Source organism: Bombina bombina, chromosome 5, assembly GCF_027579735.1.
Source record: "Bombina bombina isolate aBomBom1 chromosome 5, aBomBom1.pri, whole genome shotgun sequence".
In the NCBI taxonomy this organism is placed as follows: Eukaryota; Metazoa; Chordata; class Amphibia; order Anura; family Bombinatoridae; genus Bombina; species Bombina bombina.
In genome coordinates, this window is record NC_069503.1 from 422,981,731 (window position 1) to 422,999,344 (window position 17,614).

At 38.0% G+C, this 17,614-nt stretch overlaps 1 protein-coding gene across 1 annotated transcript in view; it reads right to left on the minus strand.

Annotated features, from left to right (window-relative positions):
• Positions 1-17,614, minus strand: part of TOPAZ1 (testis and ovary specific TOPAZ 1) — a gene marked incomplete at its 5' end in the record, with an annotated part of 739,661 nt that overhangs the window by 68,318 nt on the left and 653,729 nt on the right. The window contains one exon of the mRNA XM_053715746.1: positions 12,637-12,840. Within this exon, the coding sequence (XP_053571721.1) occupies positions 12,637-12,840 (204 nt within the window). The remainder of the gene's footprint in view (positions 1-12,636; positions 12,841-17,614) is intronic.

The window sequence follows — 17,614 nt, forward strand, 5'->3', positions numbered from 1 at the left end:
AGAAAAGAGAATCTCAGGAACTGATAATGATCTGGATGAATCGGAATATGCAGATATGCATCCTGTAAATCTATTGTGGACATATAATTCCCTTGCTGAACAAAAGGCAATATAGTCCTTACAGTTACCATCTTGAACGTTGGTATCCTTACATAACGATTCAATAATTTTAGATCCAGAACTGGTCTGAAGGAATTCTCCTTCTTTGGTACAATGAAGAGATTTGAATAAAACCCCATCCCCTGTTCCGGAACTGGAACTGGCATAATTACTCCAGCCAACTCTAGATCTGAAACACAATTCAGAAATGCTTGAGCTTTCACTGGATTTACTGGGACATGGGAAAGAAAAAATCTCTTTGCAGGAGGTCTCATCTTGAAACCAATCCTGTACCCTTCTGAAACAATGTTCTGAATCCAAAGATTGTGAACAGAACTGATCCAAATTTCTTTGAAAAAACGTAACCTGCCCCCTACCAGCTGAACTGGAATGAGGGCCGTACCTTCATGTGAACTTAGAAGCAGGCTTTGCCTTTCTAGCAGGCTTGGATTTATTCCAGACTGGAGATGGTTTCCAAACTGAAACTGCTCCTGAGGACGAAGGATCAGGCTTTTGTTCTTTGTTGAAACGAAAGGAACGAAAACGATTGTTAGCCCTGTTTTTACCTTTAGACTTTTTATCCTGTGGTAAAAAAGTTCCTTTCCCACCAGTAACAGTTGAAATAATAGAATCCAACTGAGAACCAAATAATTTGTTTCCCTGGAAAGAAATGGAAAGTAGAGTTGATTTAGAAGCCATATCAGCATTCCAAGTCTTAAGCCATAAAGCTCTTCTGGCTAAGATAGCCAGAGACATAAATCTAACATCAACTCTAATAATATCAAAAATGGCATCACAGATGAAATTATTAGCATGCTGGAGAAGAATAATAATATCATGAGAATCACGATTTGTTACTTGTTGCGCTAGAGTTTCCAACCAAAAAGTTGAAGCTGCAGCAACATCAGCCAATGATATAGCAGGTCTAAGAAGATTACCTGAACATAGATAAGCTTTTCTTAGAAAAGATTCAATTTTTCTATCTAAAGGATCCTTAAACGAGGTACCATCTGATGTAGGAATGGTAGTACGTTTAGCAAGGGTAGAAATAGCCCCATCAACTTTAGGGATTTTGTCCCAAAATTCTAATCTGTCAGGCGGAACAGGATATAATTGCTTAAAACGTTTAGAAGGAGTAAATGAATTACCCAATCTATCCCATTCCTTAGCAATTACTGCAGAAATAGCATTAGGAACAGGAAAGACTTCTGGAATAACCGCAGGAGCTTTAAAAACCTTATCCAAACGTATAGAATTAGTATCAAGAGGACTAGAATCCTCTATTTCTAAAGCAATTAGTACTTCTTTAAGTAAAGAGCGAATAAATTCCATCTTAAATAAATATGAAGATTTATCAGCATCAATCTCTGAGACAGAATCCTCTGAACCAGAAGAGTCCAAAGAATCAGAATGATGGTGTTCATTTAAAAATTCATCTGTAGAGAGAGAAGATTTAAAAGACTTTTTACGTTTACTAGAAGGAGAAATAACAGACAAAGCCTTCTTTATGGATTCAGAAACAAAATCTCTTATGTTATCAGGAACATTCTGCACCTTAGATGTTGAGGGAACTGCAACAGGCAATGGTACATCACTAAAGGAAATATTATCTGCATTAACAAGTTTGTCATGACATTTAATACAAACAACAGCTGGAGGAATAGCTACCAAAAGTTTACAGCAGATACACTTAGCTTTGGTAGATCCAGCAGGCAGAGGTTTTCCTGTAGTATCTTCTGGCTCAGATGCAACGTGAGACATCTTGCAATATGTAAGAGAAAAAACAACATATAAAGCAAAATAGATCAAATTCCTTATAAGACAGTTTCAGGAATGGGAAAAAAATGCCAAACATCAAGCTTCTAGCAACCAGAAGCAAATGAAAAATGAGACTGAAATAATGTGGAGACAAAAACGACGCCCATATTTTTTGGCGCCAAATAAGACGCCCACATTATTTGGCGCCTAAATGCTTTTGGCGCCAAAAATGACGCCACATCCGGAACGCCGACATTTTTGGCGCAAAATAACGTCAAAAAAATGACGCAACTTCCGGCGACACGTATGACGCCGGAAACGAAATGAATTTTTGCGCCAAAAAAGTCCGCGCCAAGAATGACGCAATAAAATGAAGCATTTTCAGCCCCCGCGAGCCTAACAGCCCACAGGGAAAAAGTCAAATTTTTGAGGTAAGAAAAATATGATAATTAAAGCATAATCCCAAATATGAAACTGACTGTCTGGAAATAAGGAAAGTTGAACATTCTGAGTCAAGGCAAATAAATGTTTGAATACATATATTTAGAACTTTATAAATAAAGTGCCCAACCATAGCTTAGAGTGTCACAGAAAATAAGACTTACTTACCCCAGGACACTCATCTACATGTTTGTAGAAAGCCAAACCAGTACTGAAACGAGAATCAGTAGAGGAAATGGTAAATATAAGAGTATATCGTCGATCTGAAAAGGGAGGTAAGAGATGAATCTCTACGACCGATAACAGAGAACCTTATGAAATAGACCCCGTAGAAGGAGATCACTGCATTCAATAGGCAATACTCTCCTCACATCCCTCTGACATTCACTGCACGCTGAGAGGAAAACCGGGCTCCAACTTGCTGCGGAGCGCATATCAACGTAGAATCTAGCACAAACTTACTTCACCACCTCCCTTGGAGGCAAAGTTTGTAAAACTGATTTGTGGGTGTGGTGAGGGGTGTATTTATAGGCATTTTAAGGTTTGGGAAACTTTGCCCCTCCTGGTAGGAATGTATATCCCATACGTCACTAGCTCATGGACTCTTGTTAATTACATGAAAGAAAGCACATGTTTTAGTTAAGATTAGACCTTTAGGGATTATACCTTTCCCAATATATTTATTTAAAAAGACAATCTCAGTTTTTTGTTTTAATTCTTTAATTAAAAGTTTTTCTAATTTATTCATAATATCTTCCAGACTTTCATATTCTATATTTATATCAATTTCATCTTCTTTGTGTAGATGAAATTGATATAAATATAGAATTCGTATAGTTCTTTATATAAATGACCCCTAAATTCAAAAATGTCTTCCATACTGGAAGGAGGGGACATTACTAAGTGAATTGAATTTCAAGGGAAAATTCCAAATGAAGTGAATTTCAAGGGAGAATCTCCTTTTTAATAATAATCAATAAACTACAAATAAGTGAAAAAATGTGTAAAAGGTGTAGAGTGCAAAAAATATATCACTGTGCTAAAAGTGTAAGCAATAATTAAATCTCTAAAATACACCCACAGCTCATAAAAAGGGACCCAGAGATAAATCAAATAAATGAGGTTAGAAATGAGCGCAGGGTGAAGTCACCAAACTCCTGAAAGGACCTAAGAGTCCCTGACATAGGTCATAGACAATAATACAAAATTACAAAAACAGGAGCGCTATAGCTAAAGGTGAAACAGACAATAAAAGTGACTAAGCAGAGTTGCTATGATATAAAAGTAAAAGGTGTATCCCTTAAAATTAAAGTGTACTTCTAGCACTATAGCTAAAGGTGAAACCAATAATTTTAATATAAATGTGATATTTAGACACTGATCCAGATATGAAGTCGGAACAAAAAGATTTTTTACTAAAAAGTATAGCTTTTATATTGAGAAATAATTACTTTATGTATAATGATAAGTTTTATCTGCAGACAGAGGGTACGGCTATGGGCACGAGGTTTGCACCAAGTTACGCCAACCTTTTTGTTGGTAACTGGGAAGAGTCTTTCTTTCAGGAGGGTAGCTATGGTGCGAACCTCGTGCTCTATAGACGGTACATTGACGATGTCCTGATAATATGGCGAGGTTCCGAGTTGGAGTTACAAGATCTGTTTACTAATATAAATGCCAATAATATGGGTATGCAATTTACTTTTGATTACAGTAAAGAAAGAGTGGTCTTTTTAGACTTAGAAATTATGGCTATTAATAAGAATTTGGAAACAAGGACACACTTTAAGGAGGTGGACTCTAATAACTTTGTACACGCCAATAGTTGTCACCTCCAACAATGGAAAGATAACATCCCTGTTGGCCAAAGTTTGAGAGTGAGGAAAAATTGCTCCAGACTCTCAGATTTTGAGAATCAAATTGTGACACTAATTGACAAGTTTAGAGATAGGGGATATAATGATGAGTTTGTGAATAAGGCTGTGATGAGGGCAAGGGAAACTGATAGGAAATCTCTCCTTTCATATAAACAAAAAAATCCCAATAAAAACCCAGAAATTATTGATGTACCTTTAATTATGGAATATAATATAGACCATGGCATTATGAGAAAGATTTTAAATAAACATTGGACTATACTTAAAGCTGATCCTATATTGGGGGATTTACTCCCAGAAAAACCCAGAATGATTTTTAGAAAAACAAAAAACTTTAAATCTATTCTGGCACCTAGTGCTCGAAATGTAAATAAAAAAACAATGCTCCACACAAAAGAATTTACATGGAGAAAAGATATCTGTTTATTTCCCCTGCTATTCCTGCAAGGCGTGTAAACACAGTGATAAAAGAAGTGTAGTAAGTGTACATAAGTCAGGAGAAGAAATCACCATTAAAGAATGTATTAGATGTACAACAAAAGGGGTAATCTATGTTATCAAATGCACATGTAATTTGGTATATTTTGGAGAAACCAAGAGAATGATTAGGGATAGAATAAGGGAGTACCTCTTATGTATTGAGAAGGACACTAATCTTTATAAGCACTTTAAACAAGTACACAATAGTAACACTAAAGACCTAAAATATTGGGGGATATTACAAGTCAAGCAGAATTGGAGAGGAGGAAACATAGAAAAATTCCTAAAATTAAAAGAGGCTGAATTTATATATAAGTATGACACATTATTTCCTGTTGGCCTAAACTCTGAGCTGGACATTTCCCCATTTTTATTAGATTAGTTATTGGGTTATTAATAATGTATACTGGTCATACCGATACTAGATCTTTAGTTCCCTATATATAATATCATCATCTGTCTTTTTCCCTATATCTTTGTATTATTTTAATAGTTTTTATTGTCAGGTTATAGCACAGTATAGTCACGCTGTTAGTATACATTATTATTGTGTGTTGTAAACAACTAAGCTTTTTCTAAACTTTCTAAGTTATTAATTCTTTAAATTTAGGCTTTGCTTGAATTCCTATATACAGATTAAATTATTAATATTATTTTTTTATATATGAAATATATTCTCAGCAATTGGTTGCCTTATTACATAGCTCTGCCAATATCACCTTAAGTCTTTACCACCTTAAAGAAACAACTAATGGACTTTTGACCAATGAGATTTGGGATACACCTTTAAAAAGGCACATGCGTTGTAACTAATTCATCTTTAAAAAGCCCTGTATAGGGAGAAACGCGTTGATGTAGTTGTAACTCTTGATATTTCTATACCTATTTGTAGCTGGAGCTATAACCTTTATTTTGATCACTTTTGGGATTTAATACCCTGTGCATTAGTGATTAATTGAAAACTGCAGACCACGCTGGCAGAGACTGACAGAATTGGTAACAAGGTCAGCACGGTCTAACAGGCTATCACAGGACCAACTGATCCATTGTACAGCGAGGTAACTGATCCTCTGTAATTGGAGATTGGACAAAGCTAAACAATCCGTTTTCTTCCACACACCATCCTTCAAAGGTATCTTGCGTGCTGGCAGGCACGTAAGAGCAGATACTTTGTTGTTGGAAGTCAAAGTTACCATTTGAAGCCGCTCCGCTAAAGGACCAATCAGGCGGCTAATCCAGGACAGCGCCCATAAAGGTGACGTCATCCCGCTACGGCGGTAACTTTACTCACAGAGATCAAAGAGTACATACAGCCTGGGGGTAAGCCTGCGTTGCTCGCAATCTAAAATTAAGCATTTTTTTTTGGAACTTTCACCCTTGAGACTTTAAGTTTGGACTGAGTCAAGTATTACTGGTTCTACATTTACGGCCTCAATTATATATTTCTACAGATCTGTTTTTATGTGGTGGCAACCTAGTTCTAATTTTTAACGGAGACGTCCGTTTTTTATACTACTATTTTTAACAGATAGGCATTTTTAGTACTGTCTTTTATTGTGTTTATTAAATTTGGCATAGCCATATTACATTTATTTATTGTTTGGACTTCATTTACCATTACTATTTATCACTATAAGTATACTTATTGGTTTAGGCTAATTAGCACTTTAATTAAAGGGATACACCTGTTATTTTTATATTACATTTTTCTGCAATATCACATTTATATTAAAATTGTTGGTTTCACCTTTAGCTATAGTGCTAGAAGTACACTTTAATTTTAAGGGATACACCTTTTACTTTTATATCATAGCAACTCTGCTTAGTCACTTTTATTGTCTGTTTCACCTTTAGCTATAGCGCTCCTGTTTTTGTAATTTTGTATTATTGTCTATGACCTATGTCAGGGACTCTTAGGTCCTTTCAGGAGTTTGGTGACTTCACCCTGCGCTCATTTCTAACCTCATTTATTGGAAATCCTTAGTTGCCTGCAAGTAAAACTTCAAGGCACGGATCACGTCCAAATTATGTAACAGACGCTCCTTCTTAGAAGAAGGATTAGGACACAAGGAAGGAACAACAATTTCCTGATTAATATTCTTATTTGAAACAACCTTAGGAAGGAATCCAGGTTTGGTACGCAAAACCACCTTATCAGAATGAAATATAAGATAAGGCGAATCACATTGTAACGCTGAAAGCTCAGAAACCCTACGAGCTGAAGAAATAGCAACCAAAAACAAAACTTTCCAAGATAATAATTTAATATTTATGGAATGCACGTGTTCAAATGGAACCCCTTGAAGAACTCTAAGAACTAAATTCAAACTCCATGGAGGAGCAATTGGTCTAAATACAGGCTTAATTCTGGTTAGAGCCTGACAAAAAGACTGAACATCTGCCAAACGTTTGTGTAGCAAAATTGACAAAGCAGAAATCTGTCCCTTTAAGGAACTCGCTGATAACCCTTTCTCCAATCCTTCTTGGAGAAAAGACAGAATCTTAGGAATCCTAACTTTACTCCATGAGTAGCCCTTGGATTCACACCAAAAAAGATATTTACGCCATATATTATGATAAATCTTTCTAGTGACAGGCTTACATGCCTGTATCAAAGTATCAATGACCGAATCTGAGAATCCCCGCTTAAATAAAATCAAGCGTTCAATCTCCAAGCAGTCAGCTGCAGAGAATTTAGATTTGGATGTTGGAAAGGACCTTGAATGAGAAGGTCCTGTCTCAAAGGAAGTTTCCACGGTGGCAGAGAGGACATGTCCACTAGATCCGCATACCAAGTCTTGCGTGGCCACGCAGGCGCTATCAGGATTACTGAAGCTCTCTCCTGTTTGATCTGAGCAATCACACATGGAAGGAGGGGAAACTGTGGAAACACATAAGCTAGGCTGAACGACCAAGGCATCTATCAGTTCGGCCTGAGGATCCCTTGACCTGGATCCGTAACGTGGAAGCTTGGAATTCTGACGAGATGCCATCAGATCCAATTACGGTCTGCCCCATTGGCGAATCAATGAAGCAAACACCTCTGGGTGGAGTTCCCACTCCCCCGGATGAAAAGTCTGACGACTTAGAAAATCCGCTTTCCAGTTTTCTACTCCTGGGATGTAGATTGCCGACAGTTAACAAGAGTGGGCCTCCGCCCATCGGATTATCTTGGATACTTCTATCATCGCCAAGGAACTCCTTGTTCCCCCCTGATGATTGATATAAGCCACAGTCATGATATTGTCCGACTGGAATCTGATGAATTTGGCCAAAGCCAACTGAGGCCACGCCTGAAGCACGTTGAATATTGCTCTCAGTTCCAGAATATTGATTGGAAGTAGAGGCTCCACCTGAGTCCATACACCCTGAGCCTTCAGGGAATTCCAAACTGCACCCCAGCCCAGTAGACTGGCGTCCGTTGTCACTATCACCCACGAGAGTCTGCGGAAACATGTCCCCTGGGACAGATGATCCAGCGACAACCACCAAAGAAGAAAATCTCTTGTCTCTTGGTCCAAATTTATCTGAGGAGATAAATTCGCATAGTCCCCATTCCACTGTCCGAGCATGCACAGCTGCAGTGGTCTGAGATGAAAGCGAGCAAACGGGATGATGTCCAATGCCGCTACCATTAATCCAATTACCTCCATACACTGAGCCACTGATGGCCGAGGAATGGACTGAAGTGCTCGGCAAGTATTTAGAATTTTGATTTTCTGACCTCCGTCAGAAATATTTACATATCTACCGAGTCTATCACAGGTCCCAAGAAGGGAACCCTTGTCCGTGGAACTAGTGAACTCTTTTCTATATTCACCTTCCAACCGTGAGTTCTCAGGAAGGACAACACTGTGTCCGTGTGAGATTTTGTCAGATGATAAGTTGACGCCTGAATCAAAATATCGTCCAGATAAGGTGCTACTGCTATTCCCCGCTGTCTTAAAACCACCAGAAAGGACCCTAGAACCTTTGTGAAGATCCTGGGTGCTGTGGCTAACCCGAAGGGAAGAGCCACAAACTGAAAATGTTTGTCCAGAAAGGCAAACCGTAGGAACTGATGATGATCCTTGTGAATAGGGATATGAAGATATGCATCCTTTAAGTCCACGGTAGTCATATATTGACCCTTCTGAATCATTGGTAAGATTGTTTGTATAGTCTCCATCTTGAACGATGGGACTCTGAGAAACGTGTTTAGACACTTGAGATCTAAAATGGGTCTGAAAGTTCCCTCTTTTTTGAGAACCACAAAAAGATTTGAGTACAACCCCTGTCCCTGTTCCAGTTTTGGAACGGGACAAATTACTCCCATGTTAGAGAGGACTTTTACACAGCGTAAGAACGACTCTCTTTTTATCGGGTCTACAGACAATCGTGAAAGATGAAATCTCCCTCTTGGGAGAAAATCCTTGAATTCCAGTTGATACCCGTGGGTCATGATTTCCAGTGCCCAGGGGTCCTGAACATCTCTTGCCCAAGCCTGGGCAAAGAAAGAAATTCTGTCCCCTACTAGATCCGGTCCCGGATCGGGGGCCGCCCCCTTCATGCTGTCTTAGTAGCAGCAGTGGGCTTCTTGGATTGTTTACCCTTATTCCAAGCCTGGTTGGGTCTCCAGACGGACTTGGATTGAGCAAAATTCCCTTCCTACTTTGTGGAGGAAGAGGAAGCAGAGGGTACGCCTTTAATATTTCGAAAGGAACGAAAATTATTTTTACCCCTCATCTTAACAGACTTATCCTGAGGTTGGGCGTGGCCTTTACCTCCAGTAATGTCAGAAATGATTTCCTTCAATTCAGGCACGAATAGGGTCTTACCCTTGTAAGGAATAGCTAAAAGCTTAGATTCTGATGACACATCAGCAGACCACGATTTAAGCCATAGCGCTCTTCGCGCTAAAATGGCAAATCCTGCATTTTTCGCCGCTAACTTAGCAATTTGAAAAACGGCATCTGTAATAAAAGAATTAGCTAGCTTGAGAGCCTTAATTCTATCTAAAATGTCTTCTAAAGGAGTTTCAACCTTTAGAGATTCTTCTAGAGCATCGAACCAAAAAGCCGCTGCAGTAGTGACTGGGACAATGCAAGCTGTTGGTTGTAAAAGGAAACCCTGATGAATAAATAATTTCTTTAGAAGACCCTCTAACTTCTTATCCATAGGGTCTTTGAAAGCACAACTGTCTTCAATAGGTATAGTTATAGCTTAGCCAGGGTAGAAATAGCTCCCTCCACCTTAGGGACCAACTGCCAAGAGTCCCGAATGGTGTCTGATATGGGATACATTTTCTTGAAATTAGGGGGAGGAGAGAACGGTATATCCGGTCTGTCCCATTCCTTTTTTATAATTTCCGAAATTCTTTTAGGAACTGGAAAAACATCAGTGTAAGTAGGCACCTCCAAATATTTGTCAATTTTTCACAAATTCTCTGGTGGGATTACAATAGGGTCACAATCATCCAGAGTCACTAAAACCTCCCTAAGTAACAGGCGGAGGTGTTCATGGTTAAATTTAAAAGACATGATGTCCGAATCTGTCTGAACGTTTCTATGTTAGGCAATATGAATAAACATAGGTTTCTCAGTAACACCCTCATTGTACAAGTCTACTGCTTACCCCCTCCCTTGCAGGGAAACAAATGTCAGCCAGCTCTGATATACCAAGTCTCCTCAGAATAAAAGACTGAACATACCTCAATGCTGCTTGTAGCATGACACCGTTCTCCACACTGAAGATTTCTCTTGCACTACCATCAGAAGTTCTGTGGGAACCAAAATGGACCTTAGCTACATCTGCTAAGATCATCAACCTCAGGGCAGAAATCTTCTTCTCATATCTCCCTGAGGAAAATAGTACTCACCGGTACCATTTAAAATAAAAACTTCTTGATTGAAGAATCTAAAACTAACACCTCGCTTTACCTCTTCCTAGTACTAACACAGGCAAAGAGAATGACTGGTGGTGGAGGGAAGGGAGGAGCTATATATACAGCTCTGCTGTGGTGCTCTTTGCCACTTCCTGTTAGCAGGAGCTTATTATCCCACAAGTAAGGATGAAATCCGTGGACTCGTCATATCTTTGTAAAAGAAATAAAAGTAACAAATAAATTCTGAAAAAAATGAAAATATGATTGTAAAAGGATAAGTGTTTGAATTAATGTGTGATAATACCAAAAATTGCAATATTCTATAATATCAGATGCTAAATTTGGGGAGTGTTTCTAAAGGCATAGTAGTGCAAATGTGAAGGGAGTAAGTATTTAGTTAATGTGTAATTGTACCAAAAAGCTATAATATCAAGTGATAATAGATAGATTATTTGAAGCTGTGCTTCAAATTCCTGCTACGCATTTTGGCTGATCAAACAGCCTTTCTTCAAGCAGTAGTAGGACCTACTGCTTGAGAAAGGCTGTTTGATCAGCCGAAAGATGTAGCAGGAATTTGAATTCTTTCCTAAAAATGTTACCCTTGTATCAGGATGTAACAAGCTTTTGGGAACATTGATTTTCCAACCATGGTTTTGGAGAAAGGAAGGAGAAGGAGCTTGCACCATTATGTCGTCCAGATACAGTGCAATTGAAATCCCCTGAGCTCTAATCACCACCAACAGAGCACCTAGCACTTTTGTAAATATGCGTGGAGCTGTAGCCAGACCAAAACAGAAGAGCGAAAAACTGGCAGTGTTTGTCCATCTAAGCAAACCTCAGGTATTGATAGTGATCCCTGTGTATGGGAATGTGCAGGTATGCATCATTGAGGTATTTTGTAGTCATAAATTGACCCTGTTGAATTAAGGGAAAGATTGTCAGAGTTCCCACTTTCAAGATGGAAACCATTTGCACAATCATGTTTAACGTCTTTGGGTCCAAGAAAGGTCTGAAGGTCCCTTCCTTCTTTGGGACAATGAACAGATTTGGAGTAAAACCCTTGACCCTGTTGAGGTACAGGTACTGGTATAATTACCCCCATATCCTCTAATTCCCAAACACACTGAAAAGCAGCTGCTTTTGACTAAAGTTTGGGAACATGTGGCAGAAGGAATCATCCTCGAGGAGGTCTGGACCGAAAGCCTATCCTGTAACCCTGAGAAATGATTTTTTAAACCCAGGGGTCCTGGACTGACCTGCACCAGGCCTTCTGAAAGAGACTCAGTCTGCCACCTACCAGAACAGATTCTGGTTTGGGGGCCACACCAATTTAGTTGTGGTGTTGGACTTTTTGGATTGCTTGTTCCAGGCTTCCAGGCTGACTTGGAGGGCTCAGTTTTCTTAGAAGAAGAGGATTTCTGCTCTTCTGAGGACCGAAAGGAATAAAACTGATTTCCCCTTCTGTTCTTTGAGTCTCATTTCCCACCAGTAGCTGTCTTAATAATAGAGTCCAAATTTGATCCGAATAGAATCTTCCTTTGGAAGGAAAGAGTCATCAGTCTATTTTTAGAGCTCATGACTGCTTACCAAGATTATAACCATAAGGATCAATTGATTTTGACTTTGAGGTGGGAGAGTTTTAAAGCTCTTGTATTGGTTCTTGACCTCCTCCTAGTGGAGGGAAAGATATCCCATATGTTATGGAGGACTGTGGACCATCATCATTTTATGAAATAAATAATAATTAAAACTATATGCTTACTTTATTTTTATTTTTAAGCTAGGAGTCTGGATAAAGACATTAATTTTATTACACCCAAATAAAAGTGTATTAAAGTTTAGCATATAGTGAACCCAAAATGTCTAGTGTACTAGGGTATATATATATATATATATATATATATATATATATATATGTGTGTTTATTTTCTGGTCATATTTCACTTTATTGTCCCCCTCCCCTGGAATAATATCTGTGGATGCCAATAGTTGTTATCCTGTTTGTGTCAATCAGCCAATTGGTATGGACTTATAGCTTAACTGACATTTAGTGTGAGTTTAGACATGTAATCAAAAAGCTGGTATGTTTATCGTTAAAAAACAAAAAAAAATACTTACACTTATAATGTATCCTTGCTCTCAGCCATAAACAGCTTTGACCCAAGACAGTAATTAACATTCTTAGCAACGAGAAGTCAATTGGTATTTTCTTTGAGGCCATGAAATCTGACACAGAGGAGGATATAGCAAGGCTCTTGTTTTCAATGCAGGAGCTTAGAAGGCTATTGAAAATGTTCCCATATTGACAGACGTCCACAACAGCTGAAATAAAACATTTGTTGCACATTAACCATACTAACATTTTTATTATCTATACTTTATGGTCCAGAAATGGGTTATTGTCTCTACACTAATACTAAATGATTTAGAAGAGGGATTTGTAACCTTATCTTATTTTACAATTTAGTGTGCAATGTTTTATTTTCAGTTGTGTAGAATTATAACAGCAGATACTCATTACAGAAGTCAAAATGTATCACGTAGTATTTTGATTTTCTTTCCCTCTTTCATTTTATGCTTATATTTTTCAAAAACATTTTTTTCCTCATCACCTTCACCAAATAAACAATTTTAGGAACCCAATCATAATTTACAAACAGCAAAAAAGGCCCCTTTGTACAGGGTTTGAATATCATATTATTTGTGTAAGTTAGCATACAAGTCTCAAACCATTACAAAATTGGGGAACCATTTATTCAATCTGTAACATAGAAATTCCAGCCTCCAAGTTTGGCATAAAAAGACCTTAATTTTTCACATAGGGTCCAGAGCAAACAATATAACATTTCAAACCCTTACTAGGCGCTTAGTCATGTATATGGATATACATGACTAAGCGCCTAGTAAGGGCCTGAAACATTTTATTGTTTGCTCTGGACCATATGTGAAAAATAAAGGTCTTTCTATGCTAAACTTGGAGGATGGAATCTCTATGTTACAGATTGAATAAGTGGACTTGGCAAGTTCTGCATTCCGTGCCCCTCAACAAAGAAATTGTGTGCTGTTTTCCAACTTTTGTGAAGTTGCTATTAAACAACTTCTTCAACCAGTACCAGCTACACCAAATTAAATGATGTGTGGAGGAGGAGCTGAGGCTATTGGGTACAGGTAAATATTTTTGAGTTTCAAAGAAAAGGACTATTTCTGAAAGGTATCGAAATGCTCAAAAACAGCTTAAAATTACCCATGAATTGTATTTAGTCACATCAAGATTCACATAAATAAAAAAAAACATAATTAATGCTTACCTGATAAATGCATTTCTTTCATGTTGGTGAGAGTCCACAATCCCCAAGAGCTCTATAAAACCCTTCCCACTTTACCAGAAACTAGTCTGACGTATAGACAAGCACAAAAAGGTGGGAAAAGGGATGAAGAACCAAAAATAATAGGATCAGGGAAAACATAACCATCACAGACAAATACAACAAGGTGGGGCCTCGTGGACTCTTAGGAACTAATACCCAAGCTGTGGAATCCATGAGTAATGAAAAGAAAGGGCAGGATAGAAAAAAAAATTCAAAAAGAAACTAAATCCTCAACCTGAAAGAATATCTTACTATCGCTTTTTTTTTTTAACATGCATTTAAAATAGCCTATAGGCAAAATATTAAACGGATATCACTATTTGAAGGAATTTGATCAACAGAGGCCTCATTCTTGAAAGCTCAGGAAGTAGGCACCAACCTGGTAGAATGAGCAGTAATCCGTTTGAGTGGAGACTGTCATGCCTCTAAGTAAGCTTTATGAATCTAACGCTTCAACCAGGAAGCCAAAGAAACAGCAGAAGTTTTCTGCCCTTGTCTGGGAACTGAAACCCCCCCCCCAAAAAAAACTAGAAGTTTTTCTAAAATCTTTAGTAGCATCAACATAATACTTCAAGGCTGTAACAACATCCAAATTATAAAGAAGCCTTTCTGAAAAGACTTTGGATAAGGACATAAAGAAGGGACAACAATTTCCTGAATCCGAAGACACTACCTTAGGCAAAAAAAAACAGCCTTATCCTGATGGAAAATAAGATAAGGAGAATAACAAGTAAGAGCAGATAATTCAGATACTCTTCTAGCAGAAGAGATAGCCAAAAGGAACAACACTTTCCAAGAAATAAGCTTAACATCCACTTTATTTATCGGCTTGAATGGATGAACCTGCAAATCCTTTAACATCAACTTAAAGGGACAGTCTAGTCAAAAATAACTTCCATGATTCAGATAGGGCATGTAATTTTAAACAATTTTCCCAATTTATTTGTATCATCAATTTTGCTTTGTTCTATTGGTATTCTTAGCTGAAAGCTAAACCTAGGTAGGCTCATATGCTAATTTTTAAGCCCTTGAAGGTCGCCTCTGATCTCAGGGCATTTTGACATTTTTTCACAATTAGAGGGCATTAGTTCATGTGTGCCAAATAAATAACATTGTGCTCACACCCATGGAGTTACCTAGGAGTCATGACTGATTGGATTAAATGCAAGTCTGTCAAAAGAACTGAAATAAGTGGCAATCTGCAGAGGCTTAGATACAAGGTAATCACAGAGGTAAAAACTGTATTAATATAACTGTTGATTATACAAAACTGGGGAATGGGTAATAAAGGTATTATCTATCTTTTTAAACAATAACAATTCTGGTGTAGACTGTCTCTTTAAGATTCCAGGGAGGAGAAAATGGCTTAATCCGAACTAAAGCCTAAACAAAACTATGAATGTCAAGAAGATTAGCAATCTTCCTATGAAACAAAACTGAAAGGGAAGAAATCTGCCCTTTTAAAGAACTGGCAGGTAAACGCTTACCAAACCATCCTGTTAGAACTGCAAAATTCTAGGAATTCTAAAAGAATGGCAGAAAAAAACATTTCAGAATAAAAGCATTTCAGACCTTATGATGAATCTTACTTTTCACAGGCTAAGAGCCTGGATTAAAGTCTCAATTACAAAATCTGAGAAACCTCTATGCTTAAGAGCTTACCATTCAATATCCATGCCATCAAGCTTAGAGATTTGAGCTCCAGATGGAAAAACGTACCTTGAGACAGAAGATCTGGTTGTAGAGGAAGAGGTGAAGGAGGGGAACTGGACATCTGAATCAACTGCATACAAAATCCTGCAAGGCCGAACTGTGACATGTTCTCTAGCCTTATCTTGGAAATCCCTCTGGGAAGAAGAAACAGATAAGCAAGTTGAAATGACTAACGAGCTACTAGAGCATCCACAAACTCTGCTCGAGGATCCCTGGACCTTGCAAAGTACAAGGGAAGTTTGTTCTTTAACCAAGAAGCCATCAGATTTATCTCTGGGAGACCCCAAAGACCCACCATCTGATTGAACACATCCTAGTGAAGAGCCGATTCCCCTGGATGCAAAGACTGACTACTGAGAAAATCTGCTTCCCAGAATTGGCTACTGCTCATGAAAGAATTTGAGATACTTCCTCTCATGGCCTGGGAACATTAGACAGAAAAAAACCTTCCTCTGGGAGGCCTTGTTCTGAAACCTACCTGATAACCCTGAGAAATTATATTTAGAACTCAGGGATCTGGAATAGACTGAAACCAAGCTTCCTGAAAAAAGGTATAACCTGCCTCATATACCAGAGCCTCTGGATCGGGGGCTGTACTTTCATGCAGACTTGGAAGTAGGGGTGGATTTTTGGAGAGGATGAATACTTTTCAGTTCCTTGTTCTTACTAAAGGAACAAAAAGATTGGATGCTTTAGATTTCCCCTTGGACTTCTTGTCCTGAGGAAGAAATGCCCCTTTACATAGAGTAACAGTAGGAATTACAGAATCCAAATCAGAACCAAACATTTTTTTTCTCAAAAGGAAAGAGAGACAAAAGTCTAGATTTAGAGACCAAATCAGCAGACCAGGAATAAAGCCACAAAGTTCTTCAAGAAAGAAATGCATGTCCCTGACAGTAATCAATGTGAAATACAGCATCACAAATGAAGGAATTAGCATTCTTGATTAATCACAAAAGTTTCAAAAAATCATCACTCAGAGAGACGATTTACCCAGAAAGAAGAATCAGCAGCTACATTAGCAATATATATGGCTGGCTATTTGCAGAAAGGCCCTTTTATGAAAGGATTCTAACTTCCTATCTAAAGGGTCCTTAAAACAGGTACCATCTTCCAAAGGGATAGTAGTACACTTAGCCAGAGTGGAAATAGCCCCATCTACTTTACTGTGTCTCCCAGAGTTCAATATTAGAGGCAGGTAACGAATATAATTTCTTAAACCTTGCAGAAGGATTAAAAGAATTACCTGGCTTAGACCATTCTCTAATAACTATCTCAGTTTTTGTTCAATATAACTTGCAATGTTATTAATGTATATATTATCTAACATTTGTTTTCCCTTATCACACAGTAACGACCTCACTAAAGCTTGCTATCTCTACATCACTTCAACAGAACCACAGATAAGAACAGGGCCTTAAAGGGACAGTCAACACCAGAATTTTTGTTGTTTAAAAAGATAGATAATCCCTTTATTACCCATTCTACAGTTTTGCATAACCAACAGTTATAATAATACACTTTGTACCTTGTCTGTGATTACCTTACAGTATATCTAAGCCTTTGCAAGCTGCCCCCTTATTTCAGTTCTTTTGACAGACTTGCATTTTAACCAATCAGTGCTTACTCATAGGTAACTTCACGTGCATGAGTTCAATGTTATCTATATGACACACATGAACTAACTCCCTCTAGTGGTGAAAAAAATGTCAAATTACATTCACATAAGAGGCGGCCTTCAAGGTCTAAGAAATTAGCATATGAGCCTCCTAGGTTTAGCTTTCAACAAAGAATACCAAGAGAACAAAACAAAATTGGTGATAAAAGTAAATTAGAAAGTTGTTTAAAATTACATGACCTATTTAAAGTATGAAACTTTATTTTGGACTTGACTGTCCCTTTAACATGGCACACACTCTCTAAACTGCCCACAAAGGCTTTCCCTTACTCTACTAGTACTCTCCCTCACCAACAACCCCCTTCATTCTTACTTCCCCCACTTGACCTGTCATTAA